The 20,446-nt window shown below is 52.9% G+C and overlaps 1 protein-coding gene across 3 annotated transcripts in view; it reads right to left on the bottom strand.

The window, feature by feature from the left end:
- The window catches only part of MINDY4 (MINDY lysine 48 deubiquitinase 4), a 122,799-nt gene that overhangs the window by 15,912 nt on the left and 86,441 nt on the right, over positions 1–20,446 (bottom strand). For all 3 annotated transcript variants that reach the window (XM_043977088.1, XM_043977092.1, XM_043977099.1), the window contains 3 exons: positions 19,034–19,101; positions 12,470–12,533; positions 7,005–7,166 (listed from right to left, as the gene is read on the bottom strand). In XM_043977088.1, the coding sequence (XP_043833023.1) occupies positions 7,005–7,166; positions 12,470–12,533; positions 19,034–19,101 (294 nt within the window). The remainder of the gene's footprint in view (positions 1–7,004; positions 7,167–12,469; positions 12,534–19,033; positions 19,102–20,446) is intronic.

Below are 20,446 nucleotides of genomic sequence, written 5' to 3'. Positions count from 1 at the left end.
AAGGTGTCCTGCCATACACCTCCTCTGGCTGCCGGCTACACCGACTCTGCCAGTTAGTTCAGTTAGCTGAGAGAGCCGTGGGACCCCTGCTTGAGCCCCTTTTACAGGCCAGACCTGCTCATCTCCAGCAGAAGCCAAGCCTGCACATCGAAAACCAAAGTGGGAAAGGACCATGGAGGTCATGCCCTGCAATGCCTCCTTGGAACAGGGAAGAAACAGAGGCTGGTAGGGTGACTTGGTCTGGGTCATCTGCTGAGCCAGCACTGAGTCAGGCCGCAGCACGCACGAGGACAGGATGCTCTTCCCCTGCCCAGGCCAGGGCACGCTGAGGCATTTCTGCCACAAGAAAACGGTGCTCCAATTTGGAGGTGATCCTCCTAGGTCAGCAGCATTGATAAAGAATTCCTGAAGAACTACCAGGAATTGCACGAGCAGCTCTCTGGAAATGTCTTCCTCTACCCTGTAGGGTCTGCTGGGTTCTGCCCAGGGATGGGTTCTCTGGGAAGCCTGAAGAGAACCCTTATGGCCATTTCAAGTGATGGGCACTGAAGAAAACAAGCTCTTCTGGCTGATGGCAAAATAACTTCCATACTTGCCTTAATCCCCACGCCTCGGAAATGCCTCGACGGGGATTATGATGAAGAATTCCACCATGGGCAGTAGGGAGGGCTCTGATCACAGAAGGGGGAGGGGTGGGCGCCGCTGTGGGGGCCACTTCTCACACACGCTGGGGAAGATTCATTTCTTTAGGGAATCGGTCTCCCTGTCAGTGGACGGAGCTCAGGGCTGGACATGGTGCCTGGCACACAGTAGGCACTCATCCCTCGAGGGCAGCTCTGCTTTTCCTCCCGGTGCCTAGCACAGAGCACTGAATTAACCTGAGTCCCCTCCCACCCACACGAGGAGCCAGGTGCCAGAGGGATCATGGTCGGCATTTCCAAGATGAGGGCACAATCAGGGGAGGACCTGGTCCCTGTGGCCACCCCTGCCTCCTGCTGTTCAGCTCAGCAGCCTCACCCCAGAGTCCAGCTGGTCGCACTGAGTGCTCTCCACCAGACCCATTCATCTCATTAGGTCAGCGTCCTGACAAGAAGCCTCCCGAGGGCCTCCCTCCCTGCATGGAAGAGGAGTTGACAAGGGAAGCTGGGCCTGGCCCATCACGGAGCCCTGCGACCCAGCGGAGGGAGCAGCCCAAGTGTGGCCTTTCCCTGCAGAGGGGGATGTCTCCTGTGGCCCCATTCTTTACACAGAGTCCATAAGAACGTGAGACTGGTCTGTGTTGGCCATCCCTTTGGCAGGAAGGCAGTGCCTGTTTCTGCAAAACTGAAAACAAACCAATCTCCTTGTGTTTGAAAAGAAGGCAGTTAGCCAATGCAAGTGTGGACTGACTTGCAGCTGTGACAAGTCCCTTAAAAAGGGATTCTTTAAATCAAAGAAAGGGCAAAAGCCTACTGGCAAGGGCTCTGGCCTTGGGAGACAAGGGAGTTAGGGGCCAGGGCTCCAGGGCCAGTTTGTCTCTGACCGGCTGTGAGAGCTTGGGGAGGGATATTTGCTTCGCTTCTCTTAGCCTGCTTCCTCATCTATGAAATGGGCACACGAACGCCCTGAACACCCTACCCTCTGTGCCCCTCACAGGGGGTCTCCCAAATCACAGAAGCCAGCATCCCACACTCGCTGTCTCTGTCTCATCGGAACAACGTGAGCACGGCTCATGCCCCGGAGCTCTGGCCTCCCAGCAGTGACTGGTCAGCTGTGACATCCAGGAGGGTGGCAAGTGTTTGGCAGAAGCTAAAGTGCTCCATCCATGCAGTGTTACCATGAAGTGCAGAGAGGCAACAGAACAGGCTCGTGGGGGTGGGGAGGGGTCTGCTCCCCCCCATAGCTGCGGGCCCTCCCCCACGGGCAGGGTGCGGGGATGGGCCGGTTTTCCCATTAGGGCAGTGAGATCTGGAACCAGCCCCTGTTCTAGCTGGAAGACGCCAGTAAACACGCCGGCGATGGACGATGCCCAGCATTGACTGCTCCGAGCTTCAGGTCCGTGCCACTCACCAGGCATGGTCAGTCATCTCAGGTTCTTCCTGCCTGATGCCAGGAATGTAAAAAGAGGAGGAGGGGGAGGAGGAGGAGGAGCCCATATTCTCGGGGCAACTCTCCCGATGGGGAAGAGAGCGTGCCAACAATAGTCTATTTTGGTCTGCATGGAGGACAGATGGTGGGACAGACCGGGAGAGGCCTCCATGGAGTGGAGGTGAGGAGGCCTGGAGGTCCCAGGGCGGCTGGGCCCGGAGTTCAGGGAGGGACCCCTTCTGTTCAGAGACTCACTGAGGAGGGAGACAAGTGGCCACCAGAAGAGAAGGGGGAGGGCACGGGGCTCCAGGGGGCCAGGAGAAGATGGTGGGGGGAAGCTCCAGTCAGAGATGTCTGCAAGGGCGCAGGGGGATCGGTGAGAGGAGTGGCCGTCATTCAGAACCAAACGTCCCCTATCCTCCAATAAATAGAACCTTCACTCGACCGCCAAACCCACAAGTTACTGTCTCCATCTCTCCCCCTTTCCTTGGCCAAACTCCTTGGGAAAGCGTCTGTCTGTACTTTCTGCATCCGCTCCTCCCTCCCTCCCTCCTCAATTTATTACGATCTGACTTCTGACCCGACACTCAACTGGAAGAGTCCCCTCCAAAGTTCCCAGTACTCTCCCAATGGCCAAGTCACTGCTCTTTTCCCAGGCTTAACTTCCTCCATTGGTCCGCTGCACTTGAGGCTGCTGAGCGCCCTCCTCCCGGACACTCTCCCCTTGTCCTGTCAGACTGCTCCTTCACAGTCTTCACACCCCACCTGGGGGTGATCCCCAAGGTTTGGTCTGGGGGCCTCTTCTCCTCAAACCCCACGAGTTGAATGACCATCTCAATGCAGATGACTCTCAGCTCCACATGCATCTGTCTGGTGTTGGTCTCTCCTCCAAATTTCGGTCCCGGTCCACCACCTGCCTATTGTATGTTTCCAATTTTATGTCCCCAAATCCCTTACATTCAACATTTCTAAAGCTGACCTTGGCATCTTTTCTCCTAACCCTCCCTCCTTCCAAGCTTCCCTATTTCTGTCTAAGGCACCAACACCTTCCCAGTCTCCTTGGCTCATGATTTTGACCTTGCCGGGGATTGTTCCCCCTCCCCAGACTTTTCTACCTTGACAACTCCTCTCCTGTGCCCCTCCTTCACTCCACTCACAGAGCCACCCGCTTGGTTTATACCTCCCTCACCTCCAGCCTAGATCACTGCACCAGTCACCTGACTGGTCTCCCTACTTCAGGCTGTCCTACTCATGGCTGCTGAAATAATGATCCATAAGCACAGATCAGGCCGGCTGACCACCCTGCTCAATCCACCTCAGGATCCAGTCAAATCGACCTCTCTGCTCCTCACACATGACACGATTAATGTGTCCCTGTACTTTCCCACTAGCTGTCCGCCATGCCTAGCAGGTGCTTCTATTTACGCTCCATAGATTTCAGACGTATTTCTCATGTACAGTGTATACAAAATACGCTGACTGCATCCTTGAACACAAAGCACACAGCGCCACGGTGGAGAGGGGCTAGGATGGGATAGACAGATCAGCACAGAGATGATAACTGAACAGGCAGGAACTGGCGAGATCGCTGACAGAGAGAGCACACAGGAAGAAGAGAAGGGCCCAGAGCCGTGCTGTGGCCAGCAGCCACGGCCTGGATGAAGATGCAGCCAAGAGACTTGAGAAAGTGCATCAGTTGGGGGGGAGGCAGGGGGAGCCGGGGAGAACAGTGGCACAAGAGCGGAGAAGAGGGGGGTCAGGACGCCGAGAGGTCAGGAAGGACGAGGCTTCAGAAGTGAGAAGAGACTGTGAGGAGAGGAAGTGCAGACACACACATGCTTTTCTCGGGGAGTTTAAACGCTAAAAGGACAGAGAGATAGGGGACAGCAGGGATTTGTGGGGGATGATGGAGGAGATGTGGGCACGTCTGTAGGCAGCAGGGAAGGAGCTAGGGAATGGGGTGAGGCTGAAGGGGAAGAGGAATGATGGAGAACAATTTACTGGGAGACATGGGGATATAGGGCCTGGTTTGCCTTGGCAAGGGGAGGGGCTGCCTCTTCATGAAAGAAGCGGGTGATGGAGGAGAAAGCAGGGCAAGGATGTGAGTGATGTGAAATGCAAAGAGGGGAAGAAGAGGGAGCTCTGTTAGTGGCTTTGATTGTTTCTGAAGGGGGAGGCATGAGGCAAGGTCCTTAGGGGAAAAGGGTAAGATTATCTGACCTACCTTTGTAGTGGGCTCAGCTGTTTTACCATCTTCGGTTCCATCCCACACAGCTGTATTACCTCAATTCATTTACCCATTATCTCTACACCAAGCAAATAAGGAGAATACTTTTTCAAACCAGAGAAAATGATAAAAAATTCATTCTGAAGAAGAGAAGACCAAGAAACTCATGGAAAACAGTGAGGAAGAGCATGAATGAAGGGGATGTAGCCCCACCAGATCGCAGACAATTATAAATTGGCCGTCGCTTCTAAAAGCTAGACAATGTTTTTTAAAAACAAAAAAATTCATGAGTAGAATTGATTCAATTAGCAAGAAATAGAACCAAATGAAAATCGAAGTCCAGTGTTTGGGAAACCCCCAAACATGGCTTATGGGGGAAGGACTCTCTTTTGGAAAGAACTGCTATAAAATTAGAAAGCGGTTTGAGAAATCAGATGCAGACCATGATATACCGCAGTAAGGCCAAAACAGAGATGAGACCTGAAAGGGTCACACCGTAAGAAAGAATAGACAGAGTAAGACCAGGTGTTTTTCAAAAGTATGGCTAGGAGTGGAAATCTTAAAAGGGGACAGAATGACCGGGAAAGGTTTTTCAAAAGACAATTTGATGACAAAAAATTAAAAGCTTTTGGATGGAAAAAAATCCATGTAGCCAGAATAAGTTTCATCAAATATCACCAATAAAAATCTTATTTGTAAGAATTACAGGCAATTGACATCAATATTTAATGCCAAGAGCCACTCCCTAATAGAGAAGTGGTCAAAGAATATGAGGTTTCAAAAACAGAATCTGAAATTATGAATAACCACATGAAAACATTCTACAATCCATTAATCACAAGAGAAATGCAGATTTACCATAAAGCTGGCAAAGTTGGCCAAAAAGAGGGAACCAGTGGAGGGGCTGTGACAGCCATCTCAGAGCTTACTGGTTGTGAGACCTTAGGCAAGTCATTTACTTTCATCAGCAGTTCTCAGTTCCCTCATCTATAAAAATGAGGGTTGGATAGGATGATGCTCCAAGTCCCTGTTAGCTCTCAGTCTACAGCCTTCTTTTTTTTGTTGGTTTGTTTTTTTCGGGGCACTTAGGGTTAAGTGGACTTGCCCAGGGTCACACAGCTAATAAGTGTCAAGTGTCTGAGGCTGGACTTGAACTCAGGTCCTCCTGAATCCAGGGCCAGTGCTTTATCCGCTGCACCACCTAGCTGCCCCAGTCTACAGCCTTCTGATGCGAGGGTCTGCCTAGGAGAGCCATAAAGAGATCCAGGAAGGCCTGAGGCAGGGCCCCAAGGCCTGCAGATCCTGAGATCCCAGATGCATCATTGCCAGGAAAAGAAGTGATGCCTCGGGAGCTGCTGAGGCCACATGTCTGAGGCGACCATCCCCCAAGGACTTTTTGGCTTTGATGCTGGGGAGGCGTGTGTGTGTGTGTGTGTGTGTGTGTGTGTAGGTGTGTGGGGGTATAGGTAAAGACAAAGAGCCCAATGGGCCACTGGAGAGAGTAGATATTTCTGGACTTGTGAATGAGTGCTTGTGTATCTCTTCTGGCCTAGGTACCTGACACCTGTGTCGTCCACTGAACACCCTTTCTGGTAGGGACCCAAGTGTTACCCACATTTTGGAGAGACCGTCAACCTGAGCCATTTAGAAGATCAGGGATTTCCTTGGACTTACTTGGGTTGGGGACAGAGACAGGGACAGAGAGGAAGGCCTGAGAGTCCCCATACATCCTCCTTGAGGGTCCATGTGAGCCCAGAGCAGAGCTTCTCATGAGAGTTATGTCTTGGGTTGAGGGGGGCAAAGGAATCTAGCCCTGATACAGTAAGGGCTTCCAAATGTGAAAATGGAATTCAAGGCCAAATACTTTCCTGCCTCAGCTTGTTCACAGTGGTAAACCTCTGAGTGGTTACCAACGACTGTGAAAGCATTCCTGTGTTCTCCCTGGATAGAAATATTTCTGTGAAATGGTTGTTATCATTGTTTTCCTCCCCAAAGATAATGGAAATTTGGGCTTGGTTGTGTCTGGGAGTGAGGAAATAAGTTAGAGAGGAGAATGCCGTTCTGGCAAATGCAGCCCCATGAGCCCCTTGGAAAAGGAGGGGGGAGGCCCTTTTGCTCCTCATTCGGACAGTCAGTCGGAGGCAGTTCATTTAGACCAGGGCACTCACAACCCCTTTTCACCCAAGAAATTCTTATACAACCCCAGGTATACAGGCACATAAAAGAGGTACACAGAACCTTTTACTGTGGCCAAAGGTTTTGTGACTCCCACATTCAGTTATGTGACCCCATATTTAAGAAGTTTTGATTTAGACCAAGGTTGAGCTGAAGTTCACCGAGGCTTAGAACCTTGTTCTTTATCTGATGAGTGCTTTACAGACCTTAAAGCCCTCTGAAAATGTTACTCCCACTAATTATTATGATTTCAATCCTTACTCCCACCAACTACAGAGGGAATGGTATAAGCCAGGCTGCAGGGATCCCCACTTCCCTGACACACTCGGGGCCTTTGTGAATCAAGCCGGATCATCACATCCCGAGTCATTGCAACAGGGCCCCCCAGGCCCACTGCCATGTGGGGGACCAATGGGACCCTCCTTGCTCACACTCTGGAGGCAGGGCTGCCTTGCTGGCCGTCAGCCATGGTCACCCTGACACTATTTCCCCAGGAGGTGCTGCCTGCAGGGGGGCGGGGCGGGGTCCACCTCACCTGGCAGACATCATAGTGCTCAAACAGAGAGAGGAGGCCGATGTCGCTGCGAGACGTGACTCCTTTGAGGAGAGTGATGTTCCCGTTGCCAGAGTCCAGCTCCACCAGATCATTGAAAACATTGGACACGGCTTTGCCGGTCAGAAGCAGGTTCACGAGTTCCTGTTGACAAGAGAAAAAGGAAGTTTGGAATCCCACATACCAGACACAACAGAGAAGGAGATAAGATGAGGGTGGGGAGGAAAGGAAAAGAAGGGAACATGGAGGTTTTTTTTCCCCACTACTCATAGGGAGCAAAATGTCTATGGCTTTCCTGTCAAGGTCCTAACCCATTGTTTGATCCTATCTTTTTGGAGGCAAGTCATTGAACCCTCGACTCTTCGGCCGCTGAGTGGACTTGCTGGCCACTGAGCTCTCTCCCAACTCTACATCCACAGCCCCAGGATTCTTGTAAAATGCCACACTAGACACAAAGCCACTGGTCTTGCCCTCAAGCATGTCCCTTAAAGAAGGTGAGGTTTTTCAATAGTTTTTATTTATTTCATTCAATATTTCCCAATCACAAGTAACATTTTTTGACGTTTGTTTTTTAATATTTTGAGTTCCAAATTCTCTCCCTCCCTCCCTCCCACCCAACTGAGAAGGCAAGCAATAGGCAGTCAGTGATACACGTGAAACTAGGCGAAGCATTGCCATGTCAGTCATGTTGAAAAAAGGCAAGAAAAATAAAGTGAAAAAAGCCTGCTTCACTCTGCACCCAGAATCCAACAGCCCTCTCTGGAGTGGGCAGCCAGGCCACCACCTTCATCATAGGATCACCACCCTGAATCGAGTAGCGAAGGCGTCCTCAAGTGATCTGTGTGCACCCTCTTCATGATTCTGCTCACTTCACTCTACATCTGCTCACCCAAGTCTTACCATGTTTTTCTGACAGCACCGGGCTTGTCATTTCTCATAGCACAACAGTATTCCATCACAATCATATACCACAGCTTGCTTAGCCATTCCTCAGGTGATGGGCGTGAAGGGGATGAGTCTTAAGAAATGTAACAACTCATGTTTATCTAACATTTTATGTCTTTAAAAGCGCTTTTCTTGTAACACTATATTTTGGGGGGGCTGGGCAATGAGGGTTAAGTGACTTGCCCAGGGTCACACAGCCAGGAGGTGAAAAGTATCTGAGGCCAGATTTTTAAAAAGCGCTTTTCTTATAACCCTGGGATAATGCAAATATCAATGTGCCCGAGTTACCGAGGAAGGAATGGCTTCTCAGAAAGGTTAACCACAAATACCTGTAATACCAAGCAGAAAGCCTCAAGTGCCCTAAGAGGATCCAGACGAAAGGCTGGGGGAATTGGGGAGGGGGAGGGGCCGCTCCCAGTGGGTGGCACTGGGGAAGCCCTCACCCAGAAGGTGGTATCTGACATGTGCCTTTAAGATTGGGTAGGAATTTAACAGGTGGAAGTGGGACTGGCATGAGCATAGGTCTGGTGGTAGGAAAGGCTGGGGGGCTCGGGCGGTAATGCTGTAGAGGCAGAGCACAAGAGGGAAGATTCTGAACCATGAGTGCCTTGAATGCCAGGCTCAGAAGCAGTGGCTCGTGCTTCATTATGCTGCTGACGAGGAGCCCTGGAAGGGCTTGGAACATTACAGAGGGTGAGAGGTGAAAGGGGCCAGCTAGTCCAGGCAGTGAGCAATGGAATCCTTCCTGCGAGCTCTCCTCTTTTCCAAGATCCGCATGGCCAACAGCTCCTCATAGGACTTGGAATCAAGGCCTTCACCATTCCGGTCACCCTTCTCTGGACACTGTCCAGCCTGTCAATGTCCTTCTTAAACGTCAATGTCGTTCTTAAAGACCAGGGGAAGTGTACGGCAAGACCATGCTCCCCAGTCCTGGAGGCTTTGTCCTTCTCTGCACAGCCCCAGGCCAACTTTTTAGGGCTGTCCTATCACATATTAAGCTTGTGGTCCACTTAAGCCTCCAGATTTTTTTCAGACAAACCTCTCTAGCCCTAGTTTTGCTTCTTTTAAACCTGATGCATAAGACATATCATTTATTCCCCCCCCCTTTTTTTTGGTGGTGCAATGAGGGTTGTGACTTGTCCAGGGTCACACAGCCATATCATTTATTCCTAATGAATTTTGTTCCTCCTGACTCAGTCATCCAGTATGTTAGCTATTGTTGTCATTTGCAAATTTGATAGCCTACCATCTCTGCCTCTGTGAGCCAAGCCCAGATAGAAAGAAAAATCCCTGAGTGATGACCCTGGACATCTCCTGCCAAACTGACACTGATTCTCTGTTTGCATTGAGCAGCCACTCAACCAGTTCCTGCATCTACCGTCCCATCAGCCTGTGTGGCATCCCCTTCTTGGAGAGCCTGTGGACTCTATACTTGAGACTGGATCGGGATGGGCCATAAAGGTCTCTCTTCTTTCTCGGATCATGTAAATGTGCCACAACAGAAGGATATGTGTGAAAAGGCCTGGCTCTAGTCGGAGGGCCTGGGCTCCAAGCCCACCTTGGGGGATTACCACTGTGAGACCTTGGACAAGTCACTTCCATTTCCTGGGCCTCCATTTCCTCCTCAGTAAAATGAGGCCGGATGCGGCTGTTCCCAGGGGTGATCCCTAGGGTCCTGGCACTCCCTTTAACCCACCCAGCAGATAAGGCCCATGCAGGCTCCAAGCCCAGCACATTACCTGCCTCACGTTACTACGCCACGTCAGATAACAGAGATTACTGAAGGTCTCTCTCCTGCCCCGACAATGGTGAGAAAGGTAGCAACTGGTAAATCACTTTCATCCCCACTGACAACCCCTGACCCAGTGATAGGAAAAAGGACCCTCGGTTTTATGGGTGGGGGATGCGGAATGCCCCGCGTTGTATATAAACAAAGGAAGCCAAGAAGGAACTTGGAGGAAATGCTAAGTGAAGTTATTGGGCTCTGGGGGCATCGGTCCCTCAGTAAAGGGGGGCTAAGCTCACTGCCATGCTCTACAGGGCCAAAGGTCTTCCCCTCTGGCCCACTCTCTGGGCAGCTTCCTCCAAGGATTGTTAACCAGAACCAAGCAAAGGGACAAGACCTCCTGCTTCTCTTATGTTCTGTGTGGACTCCGTCTTCCTTTTTCCTGATCTCGGCGCCTTCAAGAGTGACCTGAAAGAGCGGCCTCTAAAGCCAGCACCCTCCCACCCCCGCCCCAGGGCCAAAGTCCCACACCCACTCTCCGGAGCGGGCAGGGAACGTGCTCCGAGGAGAGGCCAGTGCGACGAGGCAGGCCTGGGGGCCCCCGTTCTAGATGAGGAGATGGCGTGTGGATCTGCATCTCCTTCCCCACACCATGATGGGCATCTGGGAAATGGGGAGGGGCATGTGCCTGCACTGCCCCACGACCAGCTGACCACTGGCAGAGCACACGCTGGCACTGCCTCCGGAGATACAGACTGCGGCCCGTGGGTAGAAGGGGATTTGTCCTCCAGCTCGGCATGGCTCCACTCCTACAGACACAGCCAATGGTTCTGCAGTCTTGGGACCTGAGCTCAGTCCCCGCTTCTACCACTGGGGCCAATTCATTTCCCTGGGCCTTGGTTCGAGTCGAGTCAATAAGCATTTATTCGTCACCTACTGTGTACCAGGCAGTCTGCGAAGCACTGGGGATACAACGGAAGGCCCTCAAAGAGCTCGATAAGGACACATGGGGGCTGTGTTGTCCCCAAGGAGGGGGCCACGATGAAAGAGATCTGGGGAGGCTTTTGGAGAAGATGGACTTTCGCTGAGACTTGACTGACCCGAGGAGAGCCAGGAGGAAGAGGGTCCGGCCGTGAGAGACGTCCAGTAAAAACACTCAGTCTGATAGCAGCTGAGAACAGGACATCCATGGGGGAAGGGCTGAGCAAGCTGTGGTGTAGGATGGGGAGGGAACATGACTGTGTTCTAAGAAGTGACCAGCGGGATGACTGCAAGAAGGCCTGGAGACACCTATATGAACTTCGGTAGAGTGAAGGAAGCAGGACCGGGAGAAGCTTGTGCAGAGAGAGCAACAGTGTTGGATGAAGAGCTGTCCCAAAGGACCATGGATGGAATGGACCATCCACCTCAGAGAAAGGACGGATATCGATGGAACAGACCCAAGTCTGCTATTTTTCACTTTCTTTCATTCTTTTTTAATTCATGTTTTCTTGTACAAAACGACAAATATGGAAATGCTTTACAAGACTGCACACGTACAAACCACATCAGACTGCTTACCATGTTGGGGAGGAGGGAGGGTTGGAAGACAGGCAAGGATAGAGTTTGGAATGCAAAACTTGAAAAAATGTTTTAAAAATTGTTTTAACATGTAATTGGGGAAAAAATAAACGATTATGAAAAGAGAAAAAAATGCACATGGAGGGTCTTGTTGACGAACATCCAGGAAGCCCATATGCCAGGACTGCAGGATATGTGAAGGAGGGTTAGGTGTAAGAGAACTGGAAAGGTAGGAGGCCCAGGTGAGGAAGGGCACTTTGTATTTGGTCCTGGAGACACTAGGGTGCCGTGGGAGTTTCCCGACTAGGGGGTGATAGGAGCCAGACCTTCATTTTAGGAAGACCCATTTGACATCTGAGTGGAAGACGGATTGGAGTGGGGACACACTCAGCAGGCCGTTAACAGTCCAGGGGTGAGGTCATGAGGGTTTGCCTGTGGTCAGTGGGCGAGCGAGCTAATGAAGAGGCCCACAAGGACTGTCTTGCAGCAGTTGAGATCAAGGGGCCAGTGAGCACACCTCGGTGACTTTCTCTAGTCTCCTCCCTCGCCCCCTCGGGGACCCTTCACTCTGACGCATGCTACCTTGTGTCCTTGCCTCCCTGTTTGACGCTGTGTGACACATCCCCCGCCCCTAGCCAGACTGAGCACTCTTCTGGGCAGAGACACGATCAGGCAGCTGTGGCCGTGGTATCTCTGATCCCATCCAGCTGCTTGACACGATGACGGCTTAGCTGCTTCATTTCCCCGGGCCTCAGTGCCCTCATTTGGGAGATCTCTAATTGTTCTGATGTCCCTTGATTCCTTGTGTTGCTATGAGAAAAGCACTTTGCAGGCTTTAAGTGCTTCAAAGACACAAGTTCTGCTTCGGAAATGGGGCCCAGGGCATAGGAGAGAGCACAAAACCCTCATGTGCTGGGCCGCACTGGGTGAGTCCTCTAAGCTCTTGGCCTCAGTTACCCCCATCTGTAAGGGGGGACAACACCCCCCGTGCCACCTCCCTCAGAGAATGTTTGTCTGACTATTAGGATTTTGCTCCCTTCCATTGGGGTAGCACTGTGCTGGGCACCCCTCAATAGTTTTTTGTGGAGCCAATCAGTGAATGGAGCCAATAGGGACAAACAATAGGAAACAAAGCATTAAGCCCAGCCGGAGTTCAAGCTTTCCTCTTCTTCCTGTCTTTCTCTCCCCTCCTCTCCCAGGCCCGCTCCCGTGGTACCTGAGTGCAGTATCCGTGGGCTCCAATCAGACAGTTGGTGGGCATGTCAAAGTCTTTGCGCACTCTGAAACACACAAGGAAGAGTCGTGGCTTGAAGAGGTGCCCCATCCACTCAGCTGAGCTCTACCCCTGGACGGGCTCAAACTGGGCAGCAGCCAGAAGACATCGGCTACTGGGCGACCTCAGCTAAGTCATTCAAGCTCTCTCCCACCGAGTAGAGAGCTGAACTAGCTGATCTCTGAGACCCCTCCAGCTCACAAGCCTATGTTCTCCTATGGGAGCAGTTTCCTTCCTGGGCTGACAGGGGATGGATCTCATGGGGTATCTCAGGACTCCTTACTACTTGTCCAACCAGGCTCCCCCCCCCCCCGCCCAAGTGCCCCAGTCTCAGTAGGCTGTCAAGGAAGAAAGGGATCAAATCTAACTATTCCCAAGGCAGTCATGATGCTCCCTCTCTCTCCAGGAACATTTGATTTCCAAAAGGGGCACCGTGGCAAGAGAGTCCCAGAGAGGAAGTGGGCGTAGGCTTTCTTAAGGTTCTGCCCTTCCCCCACTTGGCCAGACTGGGCATGAGCCCCCACCCACTGTAAAACCATTCTTCACACTATAGCATCCCTTCAGACTCTGCCCCTTGGAGAGGAGGTAAAGGCCAAGGCAATAGGTTCAAGGGTGAGCTTCTTTGGGCTAGAGGCCCTGGGAGCCAGGATTTAAACAAGAGGAAAAGAATGGAAACAAGGCCTGGTCCTAACTCGGATCTATCATAAAGAACTCCACCCCGTTGGGCTTCAGACCCTGAAATGGTGTTAATGCTGAATCAGGAAACACACACCAGCCCAAGTTCACCCCCTTACTCTTCTCCCTTTGGGGAATGCAAATTTCCTAAGCCTTGGAGAAAACCACTCTGGTGTGGTAGACATTGCCCAAGCCAAGCTGGGAAGTTCTGGGAAAGCCCTCGGGCATTCCGGGCAGAGCTTGGTCTTGGAGGGACTTGGGGAAGAGGATGAAAGCCTTGAGGCCTCAGAGCTGGTCAGAGATTCCACCACGTGAGGCAGTGCGGGGCAAGTGGGAGGGGCAGGTCAAGGAGACTAAGGGCTGAGCTCCCGAGGGGCAAAAGGAAAATTAGTGGCAGTCATGTCAGCCCTATGAAGCAGCTTCTTTTGAAGAGAAGACAATAACCTCCTGGCTCCTTGATAACCATCTCTGGACCGGAGCCACACCAGAGTGTTAAGAGAGCTCCCTCTCTAGTATCCCGCGGCCTGTAGTTCATCCAACGACTTGAAAGTGTGCGTCAGCACGGCGCAGAGCAGGGGGGCAAACAGAAGAGCACAATGGCAGGAAATGGGAATTACATTGTCAGGTGCTAAAGCCATGGGAATTTAGCAGCTGGTCTCCAAGGAGAGAAACATCTGCCCTTCACGTTATTCCATCAGCGAGGAGGCCAAACAAAGGCATTTACAGCTAGCTAGCACCAACCCAAACCCACCACCCAGTCCGGGTCTGAGGGGTGTCCAAAGAGCGCTGTGGCCTAACTACCAAGTGGCAGGAGCCAGTCAGTGCTTCATGGCTCTCCTTGGTCCTCCTGGGCTGTAGGGTGGCCAGCCAGTGCTCTCTCACAACCCACCAGTGTCCACCACAAAGCATGCGCCAGAGCCTCCTCCAATAGCTCAGTCTTAGCTACCCATCACTGGGGTCAGAGACATGGGCCAGAGGTCCGGCCCTGAAGGTCTACAGGGACCTTTCACGATGCCTGCATTTCCATGGGAAACGTTCTCTGCGTTTTCTCTCTCACTTCTCTCCCCGTCTACAAGGGGAGAGAATTCAGTCTGTGCACAGAAAGGAAGAAACCCGGCTCACACCCCTCCCCGGCATTCTGGGGTGGCAGACTCACTGCATTAAAGGCTTTTTTTAGTCAGCTAGAAGAAGAGTGCTGTGGCAGAGCAGAAGGAGTCCCAGAAAGATCCGTCAATGACCAGCCTGCTGTGCTCTCCATGGGTGGTGGTACATGAAAACGGGGGAAGCACGCTGCCCGAAAGCAGGGTTAGGGAACCCATGGTCCGTAGTTCAGAGGGCCCTCGGGGCACGGCAATGGCTGAGCCAGGACAACGCCAGGCCAATCGGCACATCGGGAGGTGGGCGTGCCGTGCCTCTGTGAGGCCCACAGACCCTCCTCCCAGCTGCCCAAATGCTCACTGGTCCTGGCTCCCCCGGATCCCGCCTCTCAGTAGCATCTCAGCCCGAGTTCCCCAGAGAGGCCGGCCCCTATGCGGACATGGAAGAGCAGCAGCAGCCGGGAGCCTGGGGCTTTGTCCACTGTCCCTCTGTCCATTAGGAATGTTCTGTGCTTCAGGCCAAGTTATCTCTGACTTTCTTTTGTGACGGCAGCATCACCTTGGCTGGGATGAAAAGGAAACTGAAGATTCAGTGACTAGAGGAACATGGATGGGCCTTGGCAGAAGGGAAACATCCTTGGAGGTGGGAGGGGCCTCTGAGGTCTCTAGTTCAGCCCCCTCCATGGAAAGAGACACAGAGAGCGGAGCGGCCGAGGGCCTCGACCCACACCACGCAGTCTGTGAGGGGCCTCAGCCTGGGGCCTCTGACCAAGATGCCTTCCGCCTGTCCCATGGCTGATCGAGAGACTCCTGATGGGCTTCGGGTGAGCAGGGGGGACAGCAGGGGCGACCAGAACGCCCGAGTGGCTGAATCTCCAGTCAGCCCAGAAGATGCCATTCTCTGTACGGGGCCACGGGACAGCTGCCCATGACAAACCAAGAGAGAAGACGGAGCGGAGGCAGGTCTGGAGAATGGTTAGAAAAGGGCGAGTGACAACCACTCGCAGTGCCAGCAGTATGAGACTGTGCGCTCTTCTCTTCTGGGGGCTTTTAACTCCTCCATTCTGAGGCGTTTCTGAACGTCGGTGTTTTCTTGCCCCATTACCACATATGGCAAATGGCTAGGAAGGAGGGAGAATGAATGGAGTTCACAGCCACACTGGTGTGGAAGATGCCCTTGAGGTTGAGAAGTTAAGAACATTAGAAATGAAGGAAAAGGAAGTTTCCCTGGACGGGTCCTGCCAAGCTGATTAAAATGCATGCGGCCAACATCCTGGGCCACTCAACCTATTTCCATGTGGCACAGGAAAAGCTAAGGACGGGGATGGCTGCAGGGTCAGGCCTCAGCTTTCTCTTCTCTCCCAACACCGCAGACGGCCCAGGACAACTCCCTCTGCTCTCAGCAGCAGCAGCCCCCTCTCTCCATCAGCCCCGAGTCAGGCTTCTGGGAACCTCAAGCTCTTGAGCTTCCAACCCCAAAGCCAATGAAACACCCATAGGACTGTGACTTCTGGGAAAAGAGATGAGAGTCAAGGGCAAAGGCGTCTGGGGCTGAGCAGAAGCACGTGTGCTGGAGGCCTGAGGCCCCCTGGTCAGAACCGAGGACGGCCTGAGCATCTCTCAGAAGGCTGGCCCGTGGAGCCAAAGGGCATCTCGTTGTGAGGCAGGTGGGAACGAGAGAAGGGAGGGGGGCAAGTGCGGTAGGGAAGGGGCGTGGAGGGCCCTCGACACCAGGCCCAGCCTGACGGGGGCTTCCCAAACTGTCGGACTGAGACCCAGGGAGAGGGAGACTGGGTCACAGCTAGGAGTGGGGCCTCCAAGCCACCACCCTTCTGCCTCCCCTTCCCTCTAGAGTGTTGGGGGAATGGTGGGAACTGAGGGAACTCCACAGACTCCCTCTTGGGACTGATCCAGTTCTGAAGCCAGGTCAGTGCTCTTTCCATTCAATTCTGGATCTAGTCCAAATTCTGCCTTGTGAAAAAACTTGATAGGATTATGGGAATTGGGAGACTACTTTATTGTATTGTTTGAACCTGGCCCTGAGGAGCGGCAAGCCGGACCACCTCCACCTGCTGCTGAGAGACCCTTCACAGGGGACCTCGGTCATGCTCACCAGAAACTGGGCCACGTCCAAAGACTGATGCAAGGAGTTTTCTCATAGGTCTACATCTCAAGGAACCCACACGTCTTATCTGAAAACCGGCGCCATATGGATCAATCAGTTATTGTGTCCACGTTCCTTTGATTGTTTATAGATACTGGGGGGGGGGGCACCTCTTTTTCTGATTTTAGGAAATCACTCTCCTCACTCTCCCCTTTCCAACTCGGAAAGTCCCGAATTTTTCCTCCAGTTAGAAATCAGATGACCTCATCTTGTATCCTGGTTTATATCCTGCCAATTGTCTCTTTCGAGGAGGCCGGGCCCGGTCTGCTGGATGACTGGCATGCCCTGCGTAATAAATCGACACGCGGGGAAGCTCAAACCTTTGTTTTCTCGGTTGTTTCAGACTGTGCCCATCACAGTGTGAAGGGACCTCTGATGGAATCCGGTCCAAAGCCCTCCTTATGGACAACGGCTAGGGCCTGAGGATGAGGGACCCTCTCAAGGCGACCTGGGTAGTGTGCATCCGAGGAGACGTGTGAGCCCCAAGGCTCTTCCCACCGAACCACCGTGAAAGGAGATACCAAACTGCCCTGGGCCAACCCATTTCAGCCTAGGTGTTCTTTCTAATGCCCAGCCCCATCTCCCTCAAGTACAAACTTAAGTCTGTGCCCTCCTAGAAGCCCCTCAGAACTATGAAGTCCTAAGCTCCGGCATTGGTCCGTGCCTGTGGTACTCAGCCGTGGTCCTGTGGTCCTGCAGTGGCCCCAAGGCACCAGAGGCTGGGAGCTGGGAGGGAGCTAGAGAAGCTGGGGGTGGCAGCAGGGGGTAGACCAGGGAAAGAAGGGATTCAAATGTCCTTGAAAGAAGCTTCTGCCGGCCCACAGGGAAGGGCCCCCCAAGCAAAGACACAGACAAGTGACCTCTGAACCCCTCTCATTTCCCACTCACTGCCCTGCCCACGTCCCCAGGCCAGAAAGGATATCTCTAACTGGACCTCAGGGATCCCAGGAAAGTGAGGGAGAGTGCCGAGCCTCAGTATCCCCATCTGTAAATCGGGGACAATGCCGCCGGCCTCCCTGGCCAAAGTCACTACAGGGCTCAGAAGAAACAACAGGCGGGAACTTCTTTGTCCCAGCAGGAGTCATATTATTTTTAACAGGACAATGGCTCTGGGTGTTGAGAGCAGGTGAGGCACGAGGGAAGAATGACTGAGAGGTTGCCGGCTGGGTCCAAGAGAGGAGGAAACAGGCTCCATAAGAGGAAGTGGGCTCTGGGCGGGTGCCCATTGTTTGCGGCAACCCCTGAGCGACCCCAGTCCTCTCTAAACACTTTCCCTAATGTGGAACAACTCACCGGGAAGGCCCAAGGCTAAAGGTTAGGGTTGGTGTTAATGAAGGAATTTCTGCTCAACTTGTTTTTCAGCCCCAAGTGTGGAAGCAGATGCAGCCCAGAAGTGAGAGAGCTGGCCTCTGACTCCAGAAGATACCCCTGGGGCTCCAGGCTGGGTCACCCATGCCCTCCGAGAGGACAAAGGGCCAGTCTGCATTGGCAGAGGAAGGCTCCTCACACGAGTGAGATCCCAGGGTGGAGCCCAAAGCACCTCTTAAAAAGAGGAAGGGGAGAGCTGGGCTGGGAAGGTGTAATTGGGATCCACTCATCCGGCTCACAAGCATCTTCTCTTCCCCGCGGCCACTCAGGGCATCGCCCGGCCAAGCCCCTTGGACCACCGGCCAGCTTGCCTACTTCTCCACAGTGGTGTGTACAGCTGTCACCTGAGGAGAAAAGGGGCCTTCGCAGCCACAAGGGAGCTCAGCTCCTTCATTCCCTGGCGATGATCCCGTACGGAATCCCCAGGAGACAACGAAGGCCATTTTCCAAATATGGATCTGGAGTCAGTGAAGCTGGGCCTGAGTTCTCAGTGGACCACAGACCCCCTGCAGGACCCTGGGCAGGGAGCTCACTTCAGAAAACTGGGCCTCAATGGCCTCTAAGTCCAATCTAGGACCTCTTGGGCCGGGGCCCTCCCCACGGTCGCACACAGTTGGCCTGGTCCCCTTAAGCTCTAGGTCTGTGTTCCATCAGCCCTTCTAACAGAGCACAAACACCACGTACAGACACCAACGGGCAGCTCAGCGAGCATCCATGAATAAGGAAGCGAGTGATCACTAGCGCTTACATAGCGCTGACCGCGTGCCAGGTGCTGCGCTGAGTGCCTGGTCCTGACGACCAGCCTGGGAATGAGGCGCTTTGGTCGTGTGAGGAAGGCAGAGGTGAAGTGACTTGCCCAGTCACAAGGCTAGTAAGTGTGTCAAGCCAGATTTGAACTCGGGTCTTCCTGACTCCACTGAATCAAAGGGGCCAAGACACTGAACCCAGACACCAGGCTCCAAATTGATGACTCATCTCGAGCTAAGATAAGACAGGGCCTAGCACTCCTAGAACCATCAAGAAGGGGGATGGGACACACCCTGAAAACTTTGTGACAAACCCATGCGTGATGAGAGGGTGTGAATGAGAGAGGAGCAACAAGCAATGCGCTCTGACCCCAACGTTGTCCACCAGAACTTCCTGTGCTTGGTGGCCCATCTTTGGGGTCAAGCTTCAGAAAACACCAAGAGAAGGGATACTTACAGATCAGTGGACCTGGACAAAATGGCAGACACGGTCAGAAGGATGCATCCGGAGGGGCCGCTCTGAAACTGAGCAGAAGAATGAAGTCACACAAAGGCAGAGACCTGAAGGAGGCTGTACCCTAATACAAAGCCTTACTGACGGCCATCCGGGAGTTCTTCCTGGATCAAGCTGAACTGTGTTCCCCAAAGAGAAATGGCCCTGGCCCTAAATGCCAAATGGGCAAACATTTTAAGGGGCAGAGATGCTGATTCCGGAGGTGATACTTACACACACCTTCCGTATCTGGAAAAAAAAGGATGTTAGAAATGCAAGGCCCCTTGGGGACGATGCCCTCTTGGCCAAGCCTCTCAGGTAGGCGGGGAAGAAAGCCAGGTCTGAGGGACCGAGGCCCAAAGACTTGGCGGGAGCAGAGACAGGCCTCTGGCCTCCTGATGCCCAGCCAACAGCCCTCTCCACAACAAGCTGCTGGCTTGGAGTTGAGAGATGGGATCCTGGAAATGTCTATACTGTGGGACAGGATGATCCCCCCTAGTCTATGGAGCCTTCGCTTTGTCTAAAACCCCCTGCTAAGGAACCGTCAACATCATCCTTTCCTATATTAAAGCTGACAAGACATGAAAGACAAGGGGAGAGGTAACGCTCCCAAACTCCCTCTCCCTGGAGGCTCTGGGCACTGCCAACAATCAGCTCAGCTGGAAACCACCGATTATATTCAGAACATGCCCGAGACGGCGCTAGAAGAAAGAGCACTTCTTCCATTGGAGGTTTTCAAAAACCGGGAAGAGTCTTGGGCCAACCCTGGCAAGAGAGATCAAGAAGAGGGCTGTTTCCCCAAAGCTCTGCAGGGATTGCCAGGCACCTCCCCAGTAGCGGGAGAGTGGGAATGAGAACCCCACACACAGGCTGTTTATTTAGGCAAAGACTCCAGGCTTGGCATGGACAATTCGTTGGGGTTGGAGCTCTTGAAAATGAATTTTGTCAGGGCCACGCTGAGACAGCTGAAATTCTTCCAATAAAAATACAATTCTACTGAAGGAGAAAAATAGATTTTGATCTTGTGAAGAAGCCAAATGTTGCCTGGGCATAGAAAAGGGGGCAAAGCTTGGTCAGAAGTGGCTGTCTGTCATCCCTCCCCTCCTATTTGCAGACACACATTCTCCAGCACGGTCCGTGTGGCCTTCTGAGGGAGCCGAGGCCCACAGTGAGTCCACGGTTATCTCAGCCTCTTAGCTCGCACCGTCAGTCCAGAAGCCAGAACCCGGCCTGACATTTCCAGCCTCGAGTTTGGAGCTCCTTCCATGAGGTCACCATCTGGATGATGCCGTCCCATTGAGCAGAGTGTGTGCCTGCTGTCCCCAGGCGGGGAGTTCTGTCCCTCACTTCCTCCTGGAAGGCCCACCCGGCCCTGCA

This window comes from Dromiciops gliroides, chromosome 1 (genome assembly GCF_019393635.1).
Source record: "Dromiciops gliroides isolate mDroGli1 chromosome 1, mDroGli1.pri, whole genome shotgun sequence".
Classification (NCBI taxonomy): domain Eukaryota; kingdom Metazoa; phylum Chordata; class Mammalia; order Microbiotheria; family Microbiotheriidae; genus Dromiciops; species Dromiciops gliroides.
The sequence above is the reverse complement of the archived record's forward strand: the minus strand, read 5'-3'. Positions and strand labels throughout refer to the sequence as shown.